Source organism: Dryas octopetala, chromosome 9 (genome assembly GCF_963921425.1).
Source record: "Dryas octopetala chromosome 9, drDryOcto1.1, whole genome shotgun sequence".
Taxonomy (NCBI): Eukaryota; Viridiplantae; Streptophyta; class Magnoliopsida; order Rosales; family Rosaceae; genus Dryas; species Dryas octopetala.
The window spans coordinates 8,102,808-8,129,534 of NC_141374.1; the positions used below are offsets into that span (position 1 = coordinate 8,102,808).

Here is a 26,727-nt window from a genome sequence, read left to right on the forward strand (position 1 = left end):
GCGATCACAGGCTTTGACATGGAAAGGAAAGTCAAATTACACTTGGGCATTGAGAAGTACTGCTCGTGTTCCCTTTTTTGGCCAAAAGTACTGCTCTTGGTCGATTTTGGAATCTTCCGCGATTCTGATTAAAGATTTTGGCCCATTTGGGCTTTTTATAAGAAAACATGACACTTAGTTTCAAAACTAATAAAAGTGAAAAATGCATTTTTAGTCCATGTGTTTTACCTTGTAATTAATTTTAGTCCTTGTGTTTTTTAAATTATCAATTTAGTTTTTGTGTTTATATTTGCAAGTAATTTTAGTCAACTACCACCAATTGTAGCGGCGAATTTGTAGTGGATTTCACCAATTATGTCCAAGAGAGAGAGGGAAAGAAAGAAAGCTGATGTGGGAGAGAGAGATGGAGGGAAGGTGAAGATGGTGGTGGTGTGTTGCTGTTGGTGGTGGAAGGGAATAGAGGAATGATTTTAGTGGTGGTGGGCTAAAATTGCTCGCAAACATAAACACAGAGATCAAATTGACAATTTGAAAACACAAGGACTAAAATTGTTTACAAAGTAAAACATAGGGACTAAAAATGAATTTTTTCCCTAAAAAAATAAAAACGACCAAAAATAAAATAAATTAGTAGCTAGTGACCCTTTTTCTTATAGAAAGTTAGAAACTAGTAGTTTTTTTTTTTTTTTTTAAATTACAGATTTAGTCTACTTATTTTATAGCTAGTTTAATTTTGGTCCATAATATTTTTTAAGTTCGGGTTTGGTCTATTTATTATCTAACTTGTTCGGTTTTGGTCTATTCTATCTATTTTGGATGGATATAGTTTATTTAAGGGGCAAATATGTAATTTCCTCTTAAAAATTTTATAAAATAAATAAAAAAGGTATATCTGCACCACCCTCTTCCCCCCACCCACACCCAGCATCGACCCACACCCCTCCCAACCCAGCCCCTCTCCGGCCTCTCTCCTTTTTTTTTTTTTTTTTTTTTTTTTCTCTCTCTCTCTCTCTCTCTCTCTCTCTCTCTCTCTCTATCTCTCTCTCTCTCTCTCTCTATCTCTCTCTCTCTATCTATATTCCCTCTCTTCGGCCACCCCACCCTACCCCAGCACCACCCTCTTCCCCTACCCAGTCCTTCCCACCCACATACACCCACACCAAGCCTCGACCCACACCCCTTCCAACCTAGCCCATCTTCAGCCTCCCTTTCTTCTATCTCTTTCTCTCTTCCCTCTCTTCGGCCACCCCACCCCAGCCCCTCCCCAAACTCCTTTATCTTTTCCCCCTCCCAATCCCCGAACTCATCTCTCTCTTCCCTCTCCCTGACCTCCTCTTTCTTTCTCTTCCCTCTCTCCGACCACCTCTCTCCGATCGGGGTTGAGTGGGGGGAGGGGTACATGGATGGGTTTAGGTGGCAGCGGCTACTAGCCTGGCTGGGTGAGGTTGGGGGAGGAGGCGGGGCAGGGCTAGGTTGGGTGGGGGTGGAGGTGGTCCGGCGAGGCTTGGGGGAAGGGTTTTCTTTTAATTTTTTATTTATTTTTGTTTTTGTTTTAATTTTAGTTTATAAATTTTGTATGTGAAAATTACATATTTGTCCCTCAAATAAACGGCATCCATCCAAAATAGAAAGAATGTACAAAAACCGAACAAGTCAGATAATAAGTGGACTAAAACCGAATTTAAAAAAGATCATGGACCAAAATTGAACTACTTATGAAGTAAGTGGACCAAAATTGTAATTTATGCTTTTTTATCTTATCAACAATGGTCCCACATTACTTAGACCAAATGGTCATTGGTAGTGTAGAGTATAAGTGGGGGAGTTTGATGTCTTGAGTAACATTGGGTTTTTTTTAGGCTTAATTGTGTTTTTACCACCCAAAGTTTACATTGATTCCCACTTTACCACCCAGAACTTTATTTGTCCCACTTTACCACCCAAAGTTTACATTGATTTCCACTTTACCACCCATAACTTTATTTGTCTCACTTTACCACCCAAAGTTTACATTGATTCCCACTTTACCACTCATAACTTTATTTGTCCCACTTTACCACCCAAAATTTACATTGATTCCCACTTTACCACCCAAAACTATTTTTCGTGTCCCAGTTAACCTTTTTCCGTCTATTCTGTCACTCTAGATTCAGGGGGTAAAGTAGGAATCAATGTAAACTTTGGGTGGTAAAGTGAGAATCAATGTAAACTTTGGGTGGTAAAGTGGGACAGATAAAGTTCTGAGTGGTAACGTGAGAATCAATGTAAACTTTGGGTGGTAAAGTGGGACAAATAAAGTTCTGGGTGGTAAAGTGGGAATCACCCCAAACTTTGGTTGGTAAAAACACAATTAAGCCTTTTTTTTTAAGCCAAAATGGAAAATAGAATCGGTCACAATCAAGTCCACTTTAATGAAATCACAAGAAAAAATGCGCTAAACATGGAGCTTAGTGCGCGCCCCCCCTTTTTTTTTTTTATGCGTCTGGAGTATTGCCATTGTTCAACAATTACAAGCCACTCTCAAATAATGGTTAATGCTGCACTATACATCACCCAGGGCCGGCCCTGAGGGTAGCCCAACGCCTAAGGCCCCCAAATCTCAAGGGCCCTGAAATTTTATAATCCTTTATATGATATATCTTATATGTTAGTCTAAAAGATTTTGATATGTGCCTCCAAGTAATATATATATATATATATATGAGTGTTTTAAAACTAACTGGTTAACATATTAATATAAAGGTAATCATGCTTTTGAGTCCACCACATAACTAATCTCATAATCCGAACAGTTTATTTTTTAGGCCATACTTCAAAAATCATCATTGCAAAAATCCAACTACATCATAAATCATTTAGTCATCTAATTGTGATAAAATAAATAGACGATCACTGTTTTTGATAAAAGCATATAAATAATTGCTATCATAATCAAATGGCTAAATGAATTTTGATTTTGGAGATTTTTTACAGAGATGATCTTTGAAGTAGGGCCTAAAAAATGGACGGTTCAGATTTTGAGATTATATTGTGCGGTGAGCCTAACATGGTGATTATCTTTGTATTAACTTGCTAACTAGTTAGTTTTAAAGCATTCTTATATATGAGGAGTACTCTAAAACTAACCAGTTAGCAAGTTAATACGAAGCTAACCATGCTTTTGGGCTCACCACATAACTAATCTCATAATCCAAACCATCAATTATTTAGGCCTTACTTCAAAGATCATTAAAAAAGTTCCAATTCAAAAGTAAAAATAGCCCAATTTGAAAATAAGGCCATCAATTTGTTAAACTCACCAACTAAACAAATACTTATTTAATTTAACTAAGTAAATTAAAGGAAAAAAAAAAGTTATAGAATCCCTCAAAGTGAAAAAGAACTCAGAACCCAAATCTCATTATCCCCAAATTTCGAAAAGAAAACCAACACCAAACCTTTTTATCTCACACTCAAGAAATTTTGGTCATGGATCAATTTACACTTACCCAACGTGAGATAAGTTGTGTTGTTGTCGTCTTGGGTCAATTTAAATAATGTATGGTTTTTTATTCTTTGAGAAAAATTGAAAACTAGGGTTAAATTTATTGAAAGTACCACTTTTAAAAATTAGAGATTGGGTGATTTGGTCCCTTGGGTGTATTGGAATTTGTAAAACTGCAACTTTTAGTACCTGCCAGCTGGCAAGTAGGCAGTGGCCTGGAGTCAACTTGGAATCAAATGCAGTAACCTGATTCTTAATAAAGTGACCTATTTGTAACATTTTAATGATTATGGTATTATAGGTTAAAAAAAATAACTATTATGTAGTCTAGGATAATTAAATCTAGTAATTTTTTAAGCTAGCAAGCATCTTATATGTTAAATTGTTCATTATAGTAAGATAATGAAGAAAATTCTTTAAATTACTATATAGAACAATTTACTATAATTGTTAAATTAATGATATTGTTAAATTTTACTCTATTACTATATTGAATAAATTAACATATAAGATGCTTGCTATTTTACTATATTACTATATTGACAAATTAATGATATTGTAATTTCGACAATACTACTTCTACTTAGTAACATGCATGCTTGTAACTGTTAGTAAATAGTGAGTGTGTTTGGAGCCTTTGTAAGCCCGCCACGTGGCATTTATCCGGAAAAGCCCTAAAGATGACCCAAAACTCTTAAAAGAGGATTTGGACCAAGGCAAGTTGGGCCGTCAGAAATACTCTTAGCCCAGAACAAATGACAAATCCCAATGGGTCCAAACTCCATTCTGAAGCCGCCTTGCTAAGACATCTTCGGCAGGTAAAAAAGAAGAGATCATTCGAGACATCTTCAACCGGTAGAAGGAAATGAGCCGAGCCAAGACATATATCTTAATTTATTAAGATTAAGGGTTGCAAAGGTTCTTACCTTCTCATCATATATCATCTTTCCCAAGTCATCGCAAAGCAAAGTCGTGGACTTTCATGTATAAGAGTATAAGACATTGTTTAAAACAAAATTGGGTACGTGCCATATTCTCATGTGAGTATTAGGTTTTAGTACTCAACTATTTTAAAATCATTTTCTTTTCATCTTTCCTTATATTTTAGAAGAAGTTAAGGTGACCATTTTTTTATATGAGTGCTGAATGTAGTAGTTACCGAGCACTCGGTATCAAGTGCAAACATGCGCATGTTTGAACCCGAACAACTTTGTGTATATATATTGGAGTGTTCTAAAGCTAACTAGTTAGCAAGTTAATACGAAGCTAACTACCATTTTGAGCTCACTATATGACTAATTTCATAATTCGAACTGTTCATTTGTTAGGCATCACTTCAAAGATTATCATTGCAAAAAATCAACCAAATAAAAATTCATTTAGCCATCTAACTGTGATCAAATAAATAGACGAACATTTTGACTATTTGTTATTTAATTCTAAAATTTTTGATTTTTTTTTTCTTAATTTTATTTTAAGTATAAAATATATATTTTTTTTTTTTGTGAAAAATTGTTATTTAGAAGCATGTGTATTGTTCAATTTTTAAAATGCCCTAACTATAAATTGACAAAAATATTATTATGGTTTAACAAGAAAATAGATGAAATGTGACTATAGATGCCACAATGTCACACATAAATAATTATGGGTGATAAATAGTTTTTATTAAGTAGTAAAATTGCCCAACTCAAAAAAAAAAAAAGTTGTAAAATTGCACATATCCTATAATATGAAATATGAATGGTATTAATGCAAAAAAGCAAAGGAATTAAGCTGGCAATTATATTTGTTTGTCGGTTAGACTATTTATATTTAGGTGCGAGTATTGGGTGTTAATAGTGTCATATTCAGCTATTTTAAAAACAAATTAAGGTGATCATAAGGTTTGTGGACCCGGTTAATTGCATTTTTGTTTTGAGTACCGAATCCGGAGAAGTCAACTACTTTGGAAATAGGTAACCTTTTAAATCAGATTAAAACATTGAGCCTATGGGTTGTATAGGTTGAACTAGTGTTCTTGCCCGCGCGATGCTGCGGGTCTGAAAAAATTATAAAATCTGTTTGAGCATTATGAAATTTAAGTTGAAAGTTTTGGAAATGTTGTTAAGGTTTGTAAAATTCATATTCTATCTATCCAAGTTACAGCTATGCTTGTGCAATTCACATATGGCATCAGAATACAATCATAAAAATAAGCAGAATAACTATTTCAAGCAATAAATAAAGAAATTACTTCTAATTAGAAGTCCGTGCAAGTATGGAACTGTGAAGATATTGACAAACCTGCAGAACTGGAGTTTTAACTTCAATTAAATTAACAAAATTTAACAAACATGTTTCTAAACAGTAGCATCAATGTTGCTGATGCATTTAAAGTTACAAAATGGTGGTTGATAGTATGTTTTTTATGCTGGTTGTCATATTAAGATATTGTTGATATCTTAATAAAGCAAACATACAAAAAATATTACAACACTTGGTTATATAATTGTATGGGATACATAACAAAAGAGCAAGATTCACTGTTGAAAAGTTGTTTTATGGATCTGCAGGGGTGGATGTATGGGTTTGAGAAGATTTTTGTTCAGTGTTGCTGGGCTGGTCATCCTCTTTGTTGTCTCCTGCAGGTGGATGCTTCTCTGTATTACTGGAAAATTAGAGTATGCGTATATGAATTGTCAAATTGTAAAATGCATATAGATTGTTTAATCAGTTGAGATTAGTCTCTGAACTGAACAACAGTTGGTAGTTAAAAGTAGTATCAATTCAATTTAATTTTAACTAACATTATGATATTTTTGAATAGGAATTGAATGGGCTGAGTGGTATTAAAAAATATATGCAAAGTTTCCACGTACACATTTTGTGAAAATGATGTGGAGTACATGCTTTTTTCTGAAAACAATGTTGGCCTAAAAATAATTTGTCCAGCAAAGTATATAGTTTGTTTTTGCATAATACATTAAGAATTGATTCTTGGAAACTGATGATAGAGTAAGTAACAGTAAAACATAAATGAATGAATGTAAGTAGTATCATTAAATCACTTAATTAACAAAATAAATTGTGCAATGTTTGAGCTAAAGCAGATAGTTGAGTCTATGTAAAATTTGACTGTGTATAATGGTAAAATTTTAGTCCATGTAATTTAAAAGTGCAGACATATTCTTTAACGTGTAATAAAAACACATATGAATGTAAAAACTTTATTTGAATGAGATTGATAAGATGCAAGATCGAAAGAGGCTGGCAAAAATGATTCTAGCAATTTAAGCCATTGAATCAGAATGAACACCTTTAACGAATTGAAAGTAGTTTTACATAACAGTAGAAGTTAATTCATGCATAAAAATGAAGTTCAACTAAAAATCTCACAATAATGCAAGGTAAGGAAGCCTTAGAAAAAAAAAAAAAGAAAAAAAAAAGAAAAAAAGAAGAAGAGAATTTTCAACCAAGGCATAAAGATTTGGAGAGAGAGAAAGAGAGAATGAGAAGTTAACCAATGAAAAGAAGCTTTGCACAACAGGAGAAGTTAACCTATTGCTAAAAATGACATTAATGTAAGATCTCACAATAAATGAGGGACAGTAAGCTGGAGATAGAGGATGAGAAGTATAAACAGAGGAAGTTGGAAATTAGTTTTCAAAGTTTGGTTCATAATTTTTATAGTCGTATATGCAATTTTTTAAGAAGTATAAAGCATGTCTTTGAGGTGTTGCAATTTATAAGAGAAACAATTTATTATGCCTGTGTGTTGTTGCAGGTGAGAAAAGTAAAAAGATAATTGTGATTGAGTATATAAAATTGGTGACATATATATATATATAGAGATGAAAATATAGTTTATTATATTATTTTGTGATGGAAAAATAACTCAAATTATTTCAGATCAAGACGTAAGCGAAATAAGCATCGCATACTCAGCCACAATAAAAGTAGTTTAAGAAAAATTCTAAACACATAGTAGGCTATAATATTTTCTTCCTTATCAATCTATACCTAGTAAATGTGCCTGTGCGGTGCCGCGGGTGTGGAATTTTTCCTCCCATCCTTCTCTAATGAAATGCCTGCATTCCATACTACTGAAGTTAGTTTTCTGACCCCTTAATGCTATAAAGTCCCAAGAATACATGGGATCAAATAGTCAATTGGAATTTAATTGGCTTGGCCTATGTTTGGCGGCCAAGAAAAGGCCAAGTAAAAGAGAGAAAGAAACAAAAAAACATAAATTGGCATCTCACAATTTTCTGTTAGATTGTTAAATCCAAATCTTTATCAAATAGTAGAAGATTTAGTCACCCTAATTGATCAAAACAGCTTCCTAAAATGGTTTTAAAAGAGTAAGAGAAATTAGGAACAGAGATAGTACCAATTAATCTACACAAATTGTAGAAAGATCAGAGGAGAGAAAAAAGTGGAGACTTTACCTTGAGCCTGAGGATTACAGACATTGAAGACAAAGCTGCTTGTGGGCAACACCAATATGAAAATCTAAATATGTATGTAAACATTGACATCAATAGCAAATGAAATTCAGATCTTAAACATCAAGAAAATCAAAAGCTCACAAAATGAACACCCAGTTAAAATAAAATGTTGCGATCAAATAGTCAATTGGAATTTAATTGGCTTGGCCTCTGTTTGGCTGCCAACAAAAGACCAAGTAAAAGAGGGAAAGAAACAAAAAACAGAAATTGACAGCTCACCGTTTCTGTCCGGTTCTGTCCCTGTAGCTTAAGAAATGGTGAGCCTTTGACAGATAAAATGAAAACTATTTTGGCAACTCAAGCCAACTCATCAACAATCAAAATCATCACAACCATCACAAATCACCAACAACATGACCATTAACATTTCTAAATTATCCAATGATTCAATTAATATCTAACATATCATGGCAAGCTAAGATGCAGTGATTTCATATTGGATGGTTCGAATCAATTAATGATATTTAGAGGCTGCTATACATAACACAAAAAATCGGAATAAATGGGCCAGCCCAAGAAAAAGATGGATGAATACATATATACAGAGAACAACTGTTTAAATGTACAGTACATCATAAATGTAAATTTTGTACAAACATTTTTTAATTGAAGATGTTACATACATTTTTTAAGATGTATTAATTTTTATATATTATTTAAATTTTACAAACTGCCTCTATTTATGTAAACTTCTCTGTTGCTCTCCTGGAAAATATGAGAAATGTATGTAACACTCACCAACATTCTCTCATTTTAATTTGAGAAATGTATGAATTTTATAAAAAAGAAAAAACACTCACCAACATTCTCTTTAAGTGGAGCTCAGTCGCTATTCACAAATACAGCTCCCTTCCAAGTGAATGTACGTAACAAATGGCCTAGCTTCCACTCCACCAGCTGCTCCCTAGTTGATCAAATTAATTAAAAACCAAGTTTCAGGTATATATAATCCTTGTGCAATTCACATATGGCATCAGAATAAAATCATAAAAATAAGCAGAAATTAACTATTTCAGGCAATAAATAAACAAATTACTTCTAATCAGAAAATGGCCAAACAGTCTATCAACTCAACTATGCTAGAACTCCATGCAACTATGAAACTGTGAAGATATTGAAAAACCTGCAGAACTGGAGTTTCAACTTCAACAAAACCAAAAGATTTGACTGCCTTGCATATCTCTGATACAATGCACTCAGTATAATAAATGAGTAAGTCATTTTCAAGCATGAAACTATAAATGTGAAATTCTCAAACATAAAAAACAACTTCTCACACACCTAGAAGGCTTTAATTGTTTTATGGTTAGGAGAGAAGACATGTGCAAAGGTGAGAAATAGGGCTGTGATTTATATTTAATATACAATGTAATCAAGATAATAAATCCAGTCTATTTCTTTTCCCCCAAAGTGCTTATTAAGACATGCCATATATGGATGTAACAAAGTGCTTCTTATAGGGAAAAAAAAAAAAAAGAATAACCCAAGGCTGGTCTTCGCTCACGGGGATTTTGCACAGCCTTTGCAGGAACAACTTCATTTTTGTGTTTCAGTGCTTCTGTGGTATCAGAGTTCATAATTTCAGAAGTACCACTTACAATGTTTTTCACCTGATCTTCAACTTTAGTTGGACTATGTAGTAAGACCTGAAAAAGCACAGGAAATAATTAACTATGATTGCTTCCCTTCCCAGTAATTAAACTGCAAAGTACCATGTCATTGACTAACAACAAAAGATTACATGATTTTCATGAATACGAAACTTGAACCCTCAAATAGATATTGAGAATGTAAATGTAGTTATAGAGTCAAATCCACACTGTATGTGAAAGACTAAGCTATAAATTCAGTAATGAAAATTGAATTGATTCTCAGTCTGCTTGTAAATAACGAAGAAATAGTATTCCAAGCTTTTCGACAATCAATATCTCCAAAAATTTGAGAGGCAAAATCAACCCATTATAATTTTGAGCTATCCCAGATTCCAAGTCTAAAACAAAAACTCAAAAATTTATGTTATATGCATTTATTTATTTATTATCATTCGTTTTCTCAATAACCAAACTCGAACTGGCCTGCATTTAAAAACCCAGATCAAAATAGTTACATTGAGCTCAATCAATCAGGCACTGAGCTCATTTATTAAAAAAGATAGAGCAACATAAAATCAACCACAACATCAGTTAATGGCATAAAAATAATAAATCATGGACAGATTAATCAGGAAAAATAAACCATCAATCTCACAGGTTAAAGCTCTGCAACGATAATATGAAAACCCATTTACCATTTCATTTTGGGGTAAGTGATCACTGGTCCTTTCTTCATGCATCCAATGTAGGCTTGTGAATGTGTTCGTTCCTTGGCTAGAAGTGTTGCTAGTCGATCTGACAAATCATAGAAACATTGGTGAATTTTAATGTGCTCATGCTCACTGTTTATTATATACTTAAAGTCTGCATTTTAATTTACCTGTACACACATTATATACTCAAAAGTCTGCTTTTTAACATAGTGGTTACAGAATCAGAAAAATACATAAACTTGTACTTCAGCAGCAAATCCCTGTAAAATTTTTCTAGCAATGAGATTTCTATAAAGTCGTTTTTCAACAACCTGTGCATCATCCAACATGTACTGGTTTTGCCAAATAAACATGGCAGAATACAACGCAAATCCAGAAAAAACATGAAGGTCACAACACCTCAACGAAACCCCATTTTTCTCAACCCTACACATCTCAATGAGTGAACAAAATAACTAACAAAATCCCAACAATAATTCCTCATAAAAAAAGCATAGAACTCTGAACCCATGAAAACCATACCAAGCCATGTGAGGGAAGATTGATGCTAACCAAACCAGTTGCAAAATAGTATACCTTCATTTCTGCTCTGGAGTCTGAATCGAACACATCAGCAGAAAACCCACGCCAAGAGGAGAATAACGGGAAAGCCGCTGGCCTTTGGAGGCTGTCGTGAAGCATCGTCGGCCCAAGTGAGTAGCCCAAAGAGACTCCCCGTGGCGAGGAGAACGAAGCCCAGGTGGTCCGGCCTCATGACACCACCGGGAAGGGCGAGTCAATGCCGATGAACCCAAATTGGTATGAACTGGGTTCTCGGGTTGGCTGGGTTCTGGGGAAAACGAAGGGTATGAGGAGGAAGAGGATGAAGAGACGAAGAAGATGGGCCAAAGACCACCCGCATCCGCCGCCGGAGACAGTGACGGCGATGGAGAGAGACTGAGAGGGAAGAGAGAGAGAGACAGAGTGTCGGGAGAGGGAAGAGAAAGTCAGAGTGAGTGAGGTGAGAGAGGTGAGAGAGGGAGACGCGAACCCTTTTTTGCAAAAGGCCAGTGGTGTGAATGACCAAACAGGGCAGACCCAACTCAAGTATTCACAGAATGGTACGCAGATCAAAAAAAAAAAAAGACTGAGAGGGGAAACAGAATAAAAAGAAAGCAATGGCACGGGGCGTAAAAAAACGGAAAAGCAAAGGGCAGGAACTAAAAAGCGGTGAAAAGACAAAAAAAGGCCAAACTTACCCCGAAAATTACAACCCCCACCAACACAGCAAAAAAAACCCAAGGGCCAAATAGAATTTTCCAGCTACAAGCTAACTACAGTAACGCTCATCTGCGCGTTTAGTATATATAGAATTTGAGTTAGGCTGAGCCGAAGATTTGGAGTCCTGACTCCAACTCAAATTCGCTATGAATCAGGGAGGTCCGAGCCCATGATGGACCTGAACTTGAATTAAGAATAATTTGCTATTAATGAGGATTGTGTACATACCAGAATTGTGAGCTCATTCATAGAAAAGCTTGGTAAACTTGTGAGATAAAAATAAGAAGTTGCTTATAATATATTCATCACTTTTAAGCACATAACATGTAAACATCAAACAATTAAGGCTTTTTTACCCAAATACCACCTGAACTATAGAGGGTGTGCTCTCATACCACCCAAACTTTTTTTCTTGCTAATTTACCACCTGAAATTATCAATATGTGCTAATTTGCCACCTAACATCCATTTTTCTGTTAAATCATCAAAAAATTTCCCAAACTTCCATTTTGTCCTTGAATACAATAAAAAAATATTATTTTAAAAATCCAAGTCTACTTCTCTTCATCTCCATCAAAATCCCACTTGGATGAAGCGCAACTAATCAAAGATGAAGGGACCCTTGATGTTGAGTGACCTGAAATTTCGAGTGAAAACTGAAACTGCATTGAAAACTGAAACTGTAGTGAAAACTGAAACTGTAGGTGAAAATTGAAAGTTTTTATGATTAAATTTGTTTGCATAGCACTGAAGCTGTTTTGGGTTGTGGGTGAGTTTATATTACCTGAAAATTAAATTTGTGGTTCTGGGTGAGTTGATGTTACCTGAAAATTAATTTATGGTTGTTATTGGATTGATGTTACTTTAAAATTAAATTTGTGAGATTGAGTGCTTTTGGTAACTTTTTAGGCTGTGAGTAGTTTAAAGTTAATGAACTCTAAGTTTTACAAAAAAAAAAAAAAAACTATACAAAAACAATTGGGGACATGAAAAGTTAGGCTTGAAATTTTTGTTTCGAAGCGATGTATAGTGTCTCATTTTGTGAAGAGATAGGTAAGGTTGTCCAAACGGAAGTTTGAGGACATTAGTCTACGACCAAAAGGAAAAAGGGGGTTAGGCATTGCATTCTCCAAACTATTATAAACTTGCCTGTCTGCACTTGTTCAATTTGATGACTTCTCATAAATAAAATATAGTCTCAACGAGCTGATGGGTATCAAATTAACAACATGTGTGACAAATCACATTGAGAATTGTGTTGTGTTTTTAGCTCACAATTGATGATGTTTTAGGTCTATGGAACTTCCATGAGGGTTTAGAGTGGAATTTGGAGGTCATTTGGGCATAGAAGAGGGTCAACAAGGCCGAAGGATCGATCCTGATCAAAGGTAGGATCTATCCTATGCGAGTCTAAAGAAAACCACGTTTATGTAGGATCGATCCTATACTTTAGATGATCAATCATACAACAAGCCATACTCAAGTCTGGAGTTATAAGATTGATCCTACAGCAGGTAGGATATCGATCGATCCTACTTTGCTAAATCTCACCCAAGATTAATTTTTGGTAGGAGAGATTAAGACCTAATGGGTAGGAGAAAGAGAGTTTGTGTGATCATTGTAATTTTCTCTTAAAATTAGTGAAATCTCTTTTGGTGCTCGTCGTGGCATGGACGTAGGAAAATTGCCCAACCACGTTAATTTGGTGTGTACGTTGTTTCTTTTGTTTGTTTAATTATTTGCACCATTTATTTTTTCCTTTGCAAGAAATCATTGAAACCCATCAATAACAAGATCCGTAGGGGGATTGAATCACACATAGTGATTTAATCACAAAACAATATTATTGATCATGCCTAGCTTGGACTTGTAAATTAAAAAATTAATAAAACGAAAAAATACAATTAAATAAATGTTTGGCAAAGGTATCATTGAGCATGTGCTTGGCCTGCAATAACCTCTCCACATAGCAACGTATTGTAACGTTATCTTGAGATTTACTCTTAAGTGAGGGACACCGCATTCAAGCGTTGGATTTGTTTAGTTATGTTCCCATTCGAGTGACTTAGACTGTATGTTCGCATTCAATTTGGTCCAAGCTGAAATTGACTTGACGATGGCACGCCCTTGCCCTAAACGCCAAAGAATTAATTATATATGACTAAAGATTTGCTCCTAGTCTCCCTTTGGCTGAAAAATAGCACACAGTTTCTCTAGTTATGTACTCGCTATACGTGATTTGGATTCATATTCTAATTAAGTTTTTAAAGACCTTGTCCCGAGATTTGAAAATAACGCACGCCAAGAGACGGTTCTTAGCTCGGCCGCACCAGCACTTGATAGACGGTCTAAGAGCCTTGTCCCCTTGGACCGCATGTTGGCATTTAATTTCGTCCAAGTTAAAACCGACTTGGCGATGGCATGCCCTTGCCCTCAAATGCCAAAGAAGAACCAAAGATTTGCTCCCAGTCTCCCTTTGGCCGAAAAATAGCAGACAGTTTCTTTAGTTATGCTTTATTATTGTTGTTTGGTTTGATTATATATAGTTTATGTAATACCAACCTTTTATTGTGTTTATATATAAATTTTTTAACAATTGGCACACATCTATTATAATTTATGTGAATTTATAAAATCATGTCAATATTTCACGTGATATTACAATTATACATAGTAAATTTTTAACTTGAACGTACCGTAGTAGCTCTTTTTAGTTCACATTCGTGAAGAAGCATTTGACCTTGCTTTTGACCTCGACCGAAAAGAAAAAATGCTTTTGACAATTTCAAGGGAGGAGGGTAAGTTTCTGCAACCGAAATTCCATGGAAGTTTCAACTTTCAAGTGAATGCGACGGAGGAGGCCCGGGTAATATTACGGGAGTCTGTTTAGGTGTGTCATTGTCATGTGTGATAAAGCAAGCTGGTATGAAATTTGATCAAGGCCTCTTTTAAAGTGTCCTCGTAATCACAATTTCATAATCTGTTTTTGACAGTTGCACGAGGTTTGCTTTCTAAGGTTGAATTGGTCCTGAAGGGAGAATCAGTGGGTGATTTACACTTTGCACCTTAGTTCACAAAATCTCATACCCATCCTCAAAATATTGAAATCTAACATTTTTAACATCCGTCCACTTGATCTCGTCTGGAAGACAAATGTGCAGTGGCATGGCACCTGTGAGACCCACTTAAAGCTGGCCTGGACATATCTAAGCAAATAAGAAAGGGCAATTTCAAACTTTCATAAAGGATACCTTCTAGAAGGTTTGCTTTATTATATCTCTAGAAGGTATCCTTTATGAAAGTTTGAAATTGCCCTTTCTTATTTGCTTAGATATGTCCAGGCCAGCTTTAAGTGGGTCTCACAGGTGCCATGCCACTGCACATTTGTCTTCCAGACGAGATCAAGTGGACGGATGTTAAAAATGTTAGATTTCGATATTTTGAGGATGGGTATGAGATTTTGTGAACTAAGGTGCAAAGTGTAAATCACCCGCTGATTCTCCCTTCATGACCAATTCAACCTTAGAAAGCAAACCTCGTGCAACTGTCAAAAACAGATTATGAAATTGTGATTACGAGGACACTTTAAAAGAGGCCTTGATCAAATTTCATACCAGCTTGCTTTATCACACATGAGATTTCACTAATTTTAAGAGAAAATTACAATGATCACACAAACTCTCTTTCTCCTACCCATTAGGTCTTAATCTCTCCTACCAAAAATTAATCTTGGGTGAGATTTAGCAAAGTATGATCGATCCTACCTGCTGTAGGATCAATCTTATAACTCCAGACTTGAGTATGGATTGTTGTATGATTGATCATCTAAAGTATAGGATCGATCCTACATAAACGTGGTTTTCTTTAGACTCGCATAGGATAGATCCTACCTTTGATCAAGATCGATCCTTCGGCCTTGTTGACCCTCTTCTATGCCCAAATGACCTCCAAATTCCATTCTAAACCCCCATGGAAGTTCCATAGACCTAAAACATCATCAATTGTGAGCTAAAAACACAACACAATTCTCAATGTGATTTGTCACACATGTTGTTAATTTGATACCCATCAGCTCGTTGAGACTATATTTTATTTATGAGAAGTCATCAAATTGAACAAGTGCAGACAGGCAAGTTTATAATAGTTTGGAGAATGCAATGCCTAACCCCCTTTTTCCTTTTGGTCGTAGACTAATGTCCTCAAACTTCCGTTTGGACCACCTTACCTATCTCTTCACAAAATGAGACACTATACATCGCTTCGAAACAAAAATTCCAAGCCTAACTTTTCATGTCCCCAATTGTTTTTGTATAGTTTTATTTTTTTTTTTTTTGTAAAACTTAGAGTTCATTAACTTTAAACTACTCACAGCCTAAAAAGTTACCAAAAGCACTCAATCTGACAAATTTAATTTTAAAGTAACATCAATCCAATAACAACCATAAATTAATTTTCAGGTAACATCAACTCATCCAGAACCACAAATTTAATTTTCAGGTAACATAAACTCACCCACAACCCAAAACAGCTTCAGTGCTATGCAAACAAATTTAATCATAAAAACTTTCAATTTTCACCTACAGTTTCAGTTTTCACTACAGTTTCAGTTTTCACTGCAGTTTCAGTTTTCACTCGAAATTTCAGTTATGGAGAACACTTTTATAAAGTCGTAGTTTTAGTTGTCTGACACAGTTAACAAACTCAAAAAGTCGCAGTTTCAGTTCACAGTTTCAGTTTGCATTTTCATTTTGTTATTTCAGTTCACAATTTCAGTTCATAATTTCAATATTTTTCTAGATTTGAGTTCCAAATCTTTTGACAAAAAAAAAAAAAGAGTTTCAGATCTGCGAAAAAGAAGAACAAGAAGATGATGAAAAGAGACATAGCGGGGAGAGAGAGAAGAGCAAAGAGAAAAACAAAAAATAAGAAATAAAATGGCAATTGATTATATTTCAAAATAAGCCAGCAAGTATTTGCTCCTGCAATACAATTAATAATTACCTTGTTGTTAAATAAAATTCATTAGTGCACTAGAGATTAAATAGGATGCATAACATGCACCCTATAATAATTAATTCTAAAACTTATTTAAAAGTCAAACTTATTTAATTGTTTATAAATTTAATTCTTAGTTTTTGGGCCGGAACCTAGGAGGTCAGGGGCTAGAAGCCCAGGAGTCCAGAAGGGCTTAGTCTTTGGGCCAAGGAAGTCGGTGCCTAGGAGCCCAGGAGCCTAGGAGGGGCTTATCCTTTGGGCCTAGGCCCAAACGACATGATGTTAAGCCTTATGTGACTTGTCGTTATGTCCAGATGATTAGTCATACGAACAGAACCTAGGAGGCCGGAGCCTTGGGAGGCCGAAACTTAGGAGGTTAGGGCCTAGGAGGCCGGAGCCTAGGGGGCTGGAGCTTAAGAGGTCAGGGGCTAGGAGCCCAGGAGTCCAGGAAGGGCTTAGTCTTTGGGCCTAGGAAGTCGGTGCCTAGGAGGGGCTTATCCTTTGGGCCTAGGCCCAAACGACATGATGTTAGTCTTATGTGACTTGTCGTTATGTCCAGATGAGTCATACGAACACGGAACATTACCATTGCGATTGGTACACTGTCTCTGATTCAAGTTTTTTTTTTTTTTTTTTTTTTAAGTAGATCTTTTAGAGCTTTTACTGTTGGCTTCATAGTTTGAATTTTAACCTAACTTAAAATGGCCACAAAGGACAACCACACAAACCCAGCCACCCCAAGTCCCAACCCCCAGCCGCCACTGTCGCCGGGGTCCATCCCTCTAGCCTCCCTTTCTCTCTCTCCTTCCGTCTGACTCTTTCCTTCTCTCTCCTTTCTCCCTTTCTCTTTCTTCTGTCCCTCTCTGTCCTTACCCCAACCTCACAGAAATGAGCATGGCTTCACAGATCTAAGACATCAAAACAATTCCAATCCCTTCAACCACACAGAAATACTTTGAGATAATTTAAAAATATAAAGCCTCAAAACCTCAAAACAGAAGAATTCCCAAAACTAAAATGGTTGAGATTGCACAAGAAAAGCAAGAATTGTGGTCCATATAACAATCTCGGTCTAATAAGGATATAATTGATACAGTCAAAATAATAAAAGGATTTGAGTTAGTTTCCTAGTCTATATCCACTATAATAGACGATACATAGACATTAAAGGGATATAATGGAAAATTCGGTCCTCTCTGTCTCAATAAATATATGTAGGGTTAATCCATCTAAACCTACAGACACACAAAATACATTTTATGAGATTGGTTTATAGGAGAAGAGATAGAAACACGAATTTCAATTCTCAGACTTCTACACGTCTCTCAATTTTATTAAGTTAAACAATATTTGTTAATTCATGTTCATCAATTGTGAGCCAAAAATACAACACAATGCTCAATGTAATTTGTCACATATATGTTGCTAATTAATTTAATACCCATCAGCTGATTGAGACAATATTTTATTTATAAGAAGTCATCAAATTGAACAAGTGCGGATAGGGAAGTTTATAATAGTTTGGAGAATGCAATGCCTAACCCCCCCCCCCCCCCCTTTTTCCTTTTGGTTGTAGACTAACGTCCTCAAACTTCCGTTTGGACAACCTTACCTATCTCTTCACAAAATGAGACATTATACACCGCTTCGAAAACAAAAATTTCAAGCCTAACTTTTCATGTCCCCAATTGTTTTTAGACTCAAGTATATTTACATCCACCAACTATAGGGTCTATTTCAAGTTAGTCCACGAATTATAAAATATTTTAAATTTTTCCATTAACTATAGCGTTCATTTTAAGTTGATCCACGAACTATAAAACATTTCAAATATCCTCATTCATTATAGGGTTCATTTCATGTTGGTCCACAAACTATAAAACATTTCAAATTTTCTCATTCACTATAGAGTTCATTTTAAGTTGGTCAACGAACTAACAAAAAATATACAGATAGACAAAATCGAGTTGACCAAAGAATCGAACCGAACCGAATTATTTATATATATTTATATATTGATAGCTCTTCCCACACTTTTTGAGCCTCTTCCCACACTTTTTTAGCCTCTTAATTCCAACGCTTTTTGAGCTCTTCCCACTCTTCTAGAACCACTCCCCACATTTCTGGAGCCTCTTCCCACTTCCACATTTCTTGAGCCTCTTCCCACTCTTCTTGAGCCTCTTCCCACTCTTTTAGAGCCTCTTCCTACACTTTTTGAGCCTCTTCCCACACTTTTTTAGCCACTTCCCACGCCTTTTGAGCTCTTCCCACTCTTCTCGAGCATCTTCCCACGTTTCTGGATCCTCTACCCACTTCCACTCTTGAACCTCATCCCACTCTTCTTGAGCCTCTTCCCACTCTTCTTGAGCCTCTTCCCACACTTTTTGAGCCTCTTCCCACTCTTTTAGCAACTCCCGTTCCTTGGCCAGCTCATCAGTGAGCGAAACACGCTCGGCTTCGGATTCATTGAACTTGTGCTCGAAATCAGAGGCTTTCTTCTCCGATTTGCTTAAAGCCTCTTGGTACTCTTTTAGCTGCTTTTCTCTAGTCTCAAGGGACGCAGACTTGGCCCATTCAACCCGCAAGGCCCTGTCAAGACGGCAGCTCATGGTAGCAAAGGCTTCAATCATCTGAAAAGGAAAATGGGAAAATTAGCCACGTACTCTTAAATCAAATAGGAAAAGAAAGTAATTGAAAGAAGGTACATAGACAAACTTGGCAAGCTCCTTGAGATCCCATCAAAGCTAAATCATGGTGCGTCTTCGGCTGTAAAGCAGGAATATCGGCAGGAGCAATCAAGCTTCGAATCGTAGCCAAACGAACTTCGGAACTACCAATCGAACCTCCACCTAACTCAACGTCATCAAGAATCCGGGCAGAACCAAGTGCATCTTGGCCGGGATCAGAGATTTCGAGCCACTCCTCGACCGGTTCGAGCCCTCCCAACAAAGTTGAACCAGAAGGGTCATTCACTTTTTGGCGCTTTCTGGCATCCGAGTCGTGCCTTGCGGGTCTCTTGGGCTTGTAGGGACGATGAGAAGGCAATTCACGAGGTTCAGTGACCATCACTTGGAATGAAGAACCCTCTTCTCCCTGTTAGGTTGGAAAAGAATACTGGGATATTGAATTTGTTGCGGATGTCTAGGGGGTTTTTTTTGTTGCTTATACACTCAGTTACACGCCTCTATATAGACTTTAATACTTTATCCACCGACTTGCCCTCTGCCATGGACAGCTGGGCTTCAATCAGCCACCACTTTAATTTATCTATTATTCTATCAGCCCTAAACCTAATACATTGACTTCATATATATTATACTTTTACGGTTCACACTTCAACCATTCATAATTCAAAGTTAAGAAGAAAAAAAAACTATTTTAGTGTAATTTACTTATTTGATGCAAGAATTTACAATGTACTTTCTTTATTTGATTTTTTTTTATAAGTTCTTTACTTCATTCAAAATATAAAACAAAAACAAAATAAAATTTATACTCTCTATCCCCCTTCTCAGTTTAGTTTATAAACCCTAAAATTTACAATTCCAACTTAACCAGTATCATATATGATTCAAAACAAAAAATATTAATTTCTAAGATTTATTTTGAAAATTTAGTGTAATTCTTTTTTATGGAATGCAAACACAGTAAAAAAAAAAATTTACAACAACAAATCTCATTCTATAGAACCTGAAAGATTTAGACTATTTTTTCCTCTTTTTAAGTCTACTTTATAAACCCGGAACATTACCATTAATTGCGATTGGTACACTGTCTCTGATTCAAGTTTTTTTTTTTTTTTTTTTTAAAGTAGATCTTTTAGAGCTTTGGAATTTGGGTGTGAAGGAGATGGATGGTTCCGCGGGTGGGGGAGAGGTTTGGAATTTGGGTATGTATTTTGATTTTTAATTCTTTAATTGTTTTTAAATTTAATTTTTAGTTTTTTTTTTTTTTTAACGTTATCAATATTTTCAGTTACTAACTTTTGCATCCACGTTTGGCATAAAATAAAAAATGGGCCCACCCGGTGCCGTGTGGACCTTTTTGACGAAAAAATAGATGAATTTGATGGTGGGGTCATTTAAAAGCAAACCAACCAATCCGGCAATACAAAGAAGAAAGAATAATACAACTGAAACTTGTTTAGTTCCCCAGGCATATGAACCGGACCGGATCAGCCACGCCAAGGGGTGACTCGTATCGGATGATCCCCTATCATCGGTTCATCGGTTCGTATCGTATCGCTTCAGCACTGCGGTTAGAAGCGGATATGGACCTGGGATCAGCATCATTGGGAGTGGGGCCTACATCATGGCTCAGATCGAATTCATTGTCATTGGCCGATCCGAAGGTTTGATCTGATGCTTTGATGAATTCGTATCCACCTGGTTGAAAATCGTAGTGCTCATCCATCGCGTCCGGATCGGGCACCACACGCTCATCAGGTGGAAGAAGCGCTTGGTCCCACCCATAACGAAAGTGCCGAACCCGCTCCATGTTGATTACATGGCAGCTATTCTCATATTCAGACTGTCGGGCCTTCTGTTCGGCAGTTAGCTCTTCCTTGAGATTTCTTGCAGTCTCTTCAGCCTCCATTAGCTTGGCCTCTAATTCAGTAGTCTTGTCCCTCCATCTGTCCAAATCTTTCTCACACTCCTTTAGTGAGGTAGATTTGACTTGTTCTTCACACACAGCCTCATCCAAACATCGACCCATAGCATCAAAAATCTCCTTCAGCTGAAAACAAAAAGAGGGAATAAAGCAATAATTCAAATCAAGCATTAAACAAGTAACAAGAATTAATAAAGCTGAACCTTGCAAATTTGATTGGATCCGACTGAACCCAAGTCGGTGGGTCCATCCACCTTCTGACGTTTTTGAGGATCCGAAGCATGTGTATCTAATCTCCTCTGCTTGGGGGCATGGCGGAGAGTAGGTTCACCTTCAACCACCATAGCCTCCTCCTCAGAAGGAGACATTTCAGAGGATGAGGAAGACTCCTCAGAATCCGTTGAAAATTGAAGTTGGGTATCCGAAGCAACAATATGGTCAACAAGACTCTTATCTCTCAAACAACACTTGTTCGGATTAACAGTGTCCGGAGTATATAACCAATAAATAGGGCTCTGACGATCGCAAGAAATCTGAAGGAGAGTCTCGTCGTCAGAAAAGTCGGCAATATTCAAACGCAACCCGGCTAAATTCTCCTTTAACCAATTGATGCGCTCTTCAGCAAGTTCAATTAGTTCGCGATTATTGTCGAGAGCTACAAAACCAAAGAGTCAATATTGATAAAATCACATCAATAATAATATGATGAGTGCAATTAATGAAATTTGGGTATACCCGGTGTAACGGAAAATGCTGAAGGAATCCTGATATGGGAGACTTCAGGAGCTGCCCAATTTCCCGTAATAAGAAGAGGGCGCTTCTTCCAATCCTTACAGAAAGCAGGCTTATTTCGAAAAAAGACACAACCGGGGGGAGTAGCAAAATGAAAATATTTATGCTCATGTCTCACTTTCGCACAACTATGAAAGTGGAAAAAATCCTTAAAACCAACAGAGACACCACGCTTGAAACCAAAACCAAGAAGAGCCGAAAGCATGTGATATGCATTGGGATTTAGTTGCATAGAAGCTAAGCCCAATGAGTTCAAGGCCAAATGAAATAGGGGGTGAAGTGGGAACCTAATACGCTGCAAATGACTAGGGGATAGGACTATGGAATTCTCCGGCAATCCCCTACCCGAATAAATATCGGACCCGTTAGGCAAGGGGCTAATAACAACATCATTAGGAACTTTGCCCAATTCCCGGGCATGAGCAATATCTTCTTTGGAAGGTTTCCAAAGAATAGGCCTTCCCCTAGAAACTTCATCGTTTTTCGCTTTTGAACCTTTAGCCATGAAACTGAATCTAAAACAAGGTATATGGAAGACTTAATTACCAAGTCAACAGCGTGGTCTCCACCACCAGAGCAGGGCCAGAACCGCACTACGACCTCGTTGTTGCTTGACAGACCCACATGGAGGCGGTCGGAGCAGCGGGAGCGGCTAAACAACGACACTGCCGGTCTGGTCTGGTATGAACAGAAGAAAGCCAGAGGACCAGGGGAGAGTGTTAAGACTTCTTTTTCTGAAATTTCAAAGTCAATAGACTCAAAATAAAAGGGAAATGTGGGTATAGCGGAGTTTTCTTTTTGAGACATATTTTATAATTAGTAATATTTGACAACTTTTTTGTTTTTGGTGAACAATATGTGACAACTTTTTAATAAAAAAAAAAAGAAGAAGAAGAAAAGTTCAAATAACAGGAGTAATCCCAACAATCAGATATAAGATATGGGTTTTCACTATAATGCAACTAGAACATGCTTCGAAGCTAAAACAAGCAGTCAAGCACCATACATGTTATCATATTATGGGTAGAATGTTTTGGTAATGTATGCATCTACATTAATGCAATGCATTTTCATGGTTTATGAAAATTAATATTTTCTAGAGAGCTAGGCTTTTCAGACGCACTAACACTCAATGGGTGTTACTTATCATTACATAGAAGGTGTTTGATGTAGGTTTGCTGAATTGGATAGTAATGTAAGATTTTGATAAACACCATGTAATGTAAGAATTAAAAAAAAAAAAAAAAAAAGAGTTTATCCAAGTGAAATGTCACGGAAGTTTCAATTGAGTCAGGTTTAGGTATAAGCTCCTGGTTGGTCGGAAGCCAACCAATGCCTATGTGGTTGTGAGGAGCCAGCATCCCATTATTTATACATGCCAATATATGCAGGCATGCCGACAAAACTTTCAACATGTAGGCATGTATGTCAAGCCGCCTTGAATATGTTTGAGGCTATATAAGGATATAAATATATTTATATTTGGATATATAAATCTTAACTGAGAGAGTATTCGGGTGATGTATACCTCATTTTATGTATAATGAGGTATTACTTGTTGGACCATTTTGCAGTATAGTTTGATAATCAAAACATATTTATGTTCTAAGACTCTATATAAGGATCATTCCTGTGAAAAATTAGATAAATCTAAAAGAGAAGAAGGAGGAGACCGAGAACATAAATAGTTAAAGAAAGGGAAAAAGAAAGTTAGAGTGTCACGTCGAGAAAGTCTTGGGTGGGGCTGGAATGCCACTCACCTAATGAGACTTCCTTTAATTTTTTGACACATGTTATATTTTTATCCAGCTGGACAACAGACCTTGCCTTCGTCTCTCCCCTCTCTCGTTCTCTTCATCAACACCACCACCCAACACAACCCAGCACACCCCCACCACCCGCCGCCGGCCTTGCTTCCCCTTCTCTCTCCTCTCCCCTTTTTTTTTCCTCTTGCTTTCTCTCTTTGCTCACTCACTCTCTCCGATCTGGGTGGGGGTTGGCTGAAATGGGGCTGGGCGGGGAGGGGATGGGGCTGGGTTTAAATAGTTTCAATCATCTATTAAACTCCCTTTGGAAGATGCCATTGACCCAACTCTGTTTTTCAATATTTTTGTGGAGGGTGGTGGGGGTGTGCTGCCGTGCTAGGTCTGGGTTGTGTTAGGGTGTGTTGGCCTGGCCTGTTAGGTGGTGGTGTTGAAGAGAATGAGAGAGAGAGAGAGAGAGAGAGAGAGAGAGAGACTTGTCCAGCTGGACAAAATCATGACAGATGTTAAAAAATGAAAGGGAGTCTCATTAGGTGAGTGGCATTCCAGCCCCACCGAAGACTCTCTCGTGTCACGTCTTAAATCTCGAGCACGTACGTCACGTACTTTAAGGATTTTAAGAGTATAACGCTCAATAGTCCCATATTGTATTCCTAAATTCCTTAAAATATGTAAACGTTTTTATAATTTAAAACCATGTTTGATTAAAAGATAATTTAGCGGTGGAAACTATCATTTAAATTAATAGAATTAATGAACCAAATAAATACAATAATCATTTATCAATTCAACTAGGGTCCCACTACCTTGTCCTCCATGCTGGCTCTTCCATTCAATTACTCTGCAAAAAGTTGGAATGGCCATCCATGGCGGAGCCAATTAAGGCTCAGGGTAAAACTGTACACCTGTTGATAAATGGGCTATAGTTGGACTTTTTTGTTTGGGCTACTATGGGCGTACCACCAATCTTAGGCTTCAATGGGCCCATGTTGGAATTTTAACTTGATTTATTGCAATGTGTTTTCTGGCCCAATCTATTCTTCATAATACGATTGTTCGGCTGAGTAGGAACCAAACTCAGCCAAGATTATTTTCTTGCCTAGTAATTCCAGGACTTCACTGGTCTAGTTGCGTGAGGATGGTGTGTTCAAACTCAAAAGTTAAGATCGTGGGATTCAAGTGTAATGGATTGAGATAGAAGCAAAACACCGTAAAAACAAAAGTAAATTGAATCTGTTGTGGGCTTGGTTGGTAAACAGTAATGCGCGCTACACTTACCACATTTTTATACCACAATTTTATACCATTTTACATGACATTTATACATTGGACATTATAAATTAAAAAATAAAACCTAAAAAAAAAAAAATACCCTTCGAGTAAAGTAATGACACATCAAATAAGATACAAATGTGAAAAAAAAAAAATGTAAGACAATTAGCATTATTGACCAAGTAAAACAACGATGTTTCCTTGGCAGAGCTGTGACAAAACAAAGTATATATAAACAAACAAAGACCTAAAAACGGCAAATAACAACGAGATTGAGTTTTCTCAGAGCAATATAGGTATTTTATGGGAAAGTTGAAATCCTTTTTTCTTCTCTTGAAATGCGCTTTTATAGGCATGATGCTTAACCAGCAAGTTTGCTGTTGGTGAACGGTTGCCACATGATTATAATTTAATTGAATGAAAAATGAATTGGCGGACCAAAGTAAGAATGACAATATAATTCTAGAACCATCACTATGATTAACCCTTCAATGTAAATATTATGTTGTACAAATTAATAACGCCAATTTTTATTATGTTGTACAAAAATTAAAGTTGTTAGTGGGTCACTACCACTACTCCATTATCCCTCAATAAAGACTGATTTTAGGCAGTCTCCAATTATATTTTACGCATGGATTTTCGATCTCTAATTATCATTTTGGCTCAGATTTATTGACAGTGTCACACATTGGGGTTCCTATTGTTTTAACCTCACAAAAAAAAAATCCGTGCCTTAATTTATGTTGGGTCCCACAGATCAATTGGCTTCCTTCAAGCCAATGAAGCTGATTGTCACTTCTAACAATGAGGTATGGTTTATTAATCGTGCTTTGCATCAATATTAAATTTATAAAATATGTAAGCATAAAATTGTTTTGATTTATGGGATTTTATCTGTTCGACCTTAATCTCTTGAAGAGAAAATTAAACAATACATAAATTACAATTTCCATTAAGAAATTATAATAGCTAGGACTCCTACATGGGTCATACTTTCTTGCAAACCAAATGAACAACAAGCAAGCCAGTGGGAGAAGAAGACGACAAGTAAAAAACGTTGTGTGTGGGTTTTGAAAAAATTAAAAAATTAAAAAACCTAAAATGAGGCTAGCTAACGTGGCTTAAAATCAAGCCACTAGAATGTTTGGATGGTTCATACTTAACCAAAGGCACAAAACAGTACCCTTGGTAACAACAGTCATATCAAAATATTCGTCAAAGTTTGTATCCAAACCTTTCTAAGCTAGGCCGATCCCAGTGAAGAACATCATACTCACGAGACTGGAGCCATCCGAACCAAAAGGATCAGCAGATCAAGTCTGATCCCAGATGCATTGCTCATTCAGAGGCTCGGGATTGCGCTCAGCATCGGCATCGGCTCATGCTCAACACGCTCGCGTTCTGCTGTTCGTTTTGGTTCCCTCGATCGGCCTGCACGGGATCAGAGGACCGGATCAGCAGATCAGCTGGCCTTACTTTCAAAGGAAGCAATTGGGATGAAACTGTGTCTGCATGCTGTTGCCGTTTGGATTTGACTATAAATATATATCCAGTACTCTCTTCTTCATTTCCAAACCACCACTTAAACTCTCTCTTTCTCTCCCCCAAAGAGTAGACAACAAAATGCCGTGTATTGATCTGAGGTATGTGATCCTCGTCGCAATGAACCTGCTCAAGTTTGAACCATGGGTTTGGGATCCTTTCCACACAATCGGCGAACCCGGTTGGATGAAGATATGCCTTCTTGCCATG

General features: G+C 36.6%; 2 protein-coding genes and 1 long non-coding RNA gene across 14 annotated transcripts; all 3 read right to left on the bottom strand.

The window, feature by feature from the left end:
• Positions 1–5,779: 5,779 nt before the first annotated feature.
• LOC147273635 (uncharacterized) lies at positions 5,780–11,273 on the bottom strand. 12 transcript variants are annotated; one of them, XR_015119629.1, is made up of 9 exons: positions 10,856–11,273; positions 10,262–10,361; positions 9,573–9,620; positions 9,098–9,156; positions 8,775–8,878; positions 7,915–7,978; positions 7,729–7,808; positions 7,487–7,554; positions 5,780–6,134 (listed from the first exon to the last, which is right to left on the bottom strand). It is a non-coding gene; the product is annotated as an uncharacterized LOC147273635 (long non-coding RNA). The 12 variants fall into 12 exon arrangements; XR_015119638.1 differs by lacking the exon at positions 7,729–7,808 and having other exon boundaries at positions 8,775–8,871; XR_015119633.1 differs by having other exon boundaries at positions 7,915–8,871.
• A 7,453-nt stretch (positions 11,274–18,726) lies between these two features.
• Positions 18,727–19,708, bottom strand: LOC147273636 (uncharacterized). The gene is made up of 2 exons (XM_086228246.1): positions 19,250–19,708; positions 18,727–19,164 (listed from the first exon to the last, which is right to left on the bottom strand). The coding sequence occupies exons 1-2, from the start codon at positions 19,598–19,600 to the stop codon at positions 18,727–18,729; spliced, it is 789 nt and encodes a 262-aa protein (XP_086084372.1). The 5' UTR covers positions 19,601–19,708.
• Positions 19,709–20,594: 886 nt separating this feature from the next.
• LOC147273637 (uncharacterized) lies at positions 20,595–22,681 on the bottom strand. The gene is made up of 3 exons (XM_086227866.1): positions 21,881–22,681; positions 21,349–21,800; positions 20,595–21,271 (listed from the first exon to the last, which is right to left on the bottom strand). Exons 1-3 carry the CDS (start codon positions 22,440–22,442, stop codon positions 20,750–20,752), a joined length of 1,536 nt encoding a protein of 511 aa, XP_086083992.1. The 5' UTR covers positions 22,443–22,681; the 3' UTR covers positions 20,595–20,749.
• Between the last annotated feature and the right edge of the window lie 4,046 nt (positions 22,682–26,727).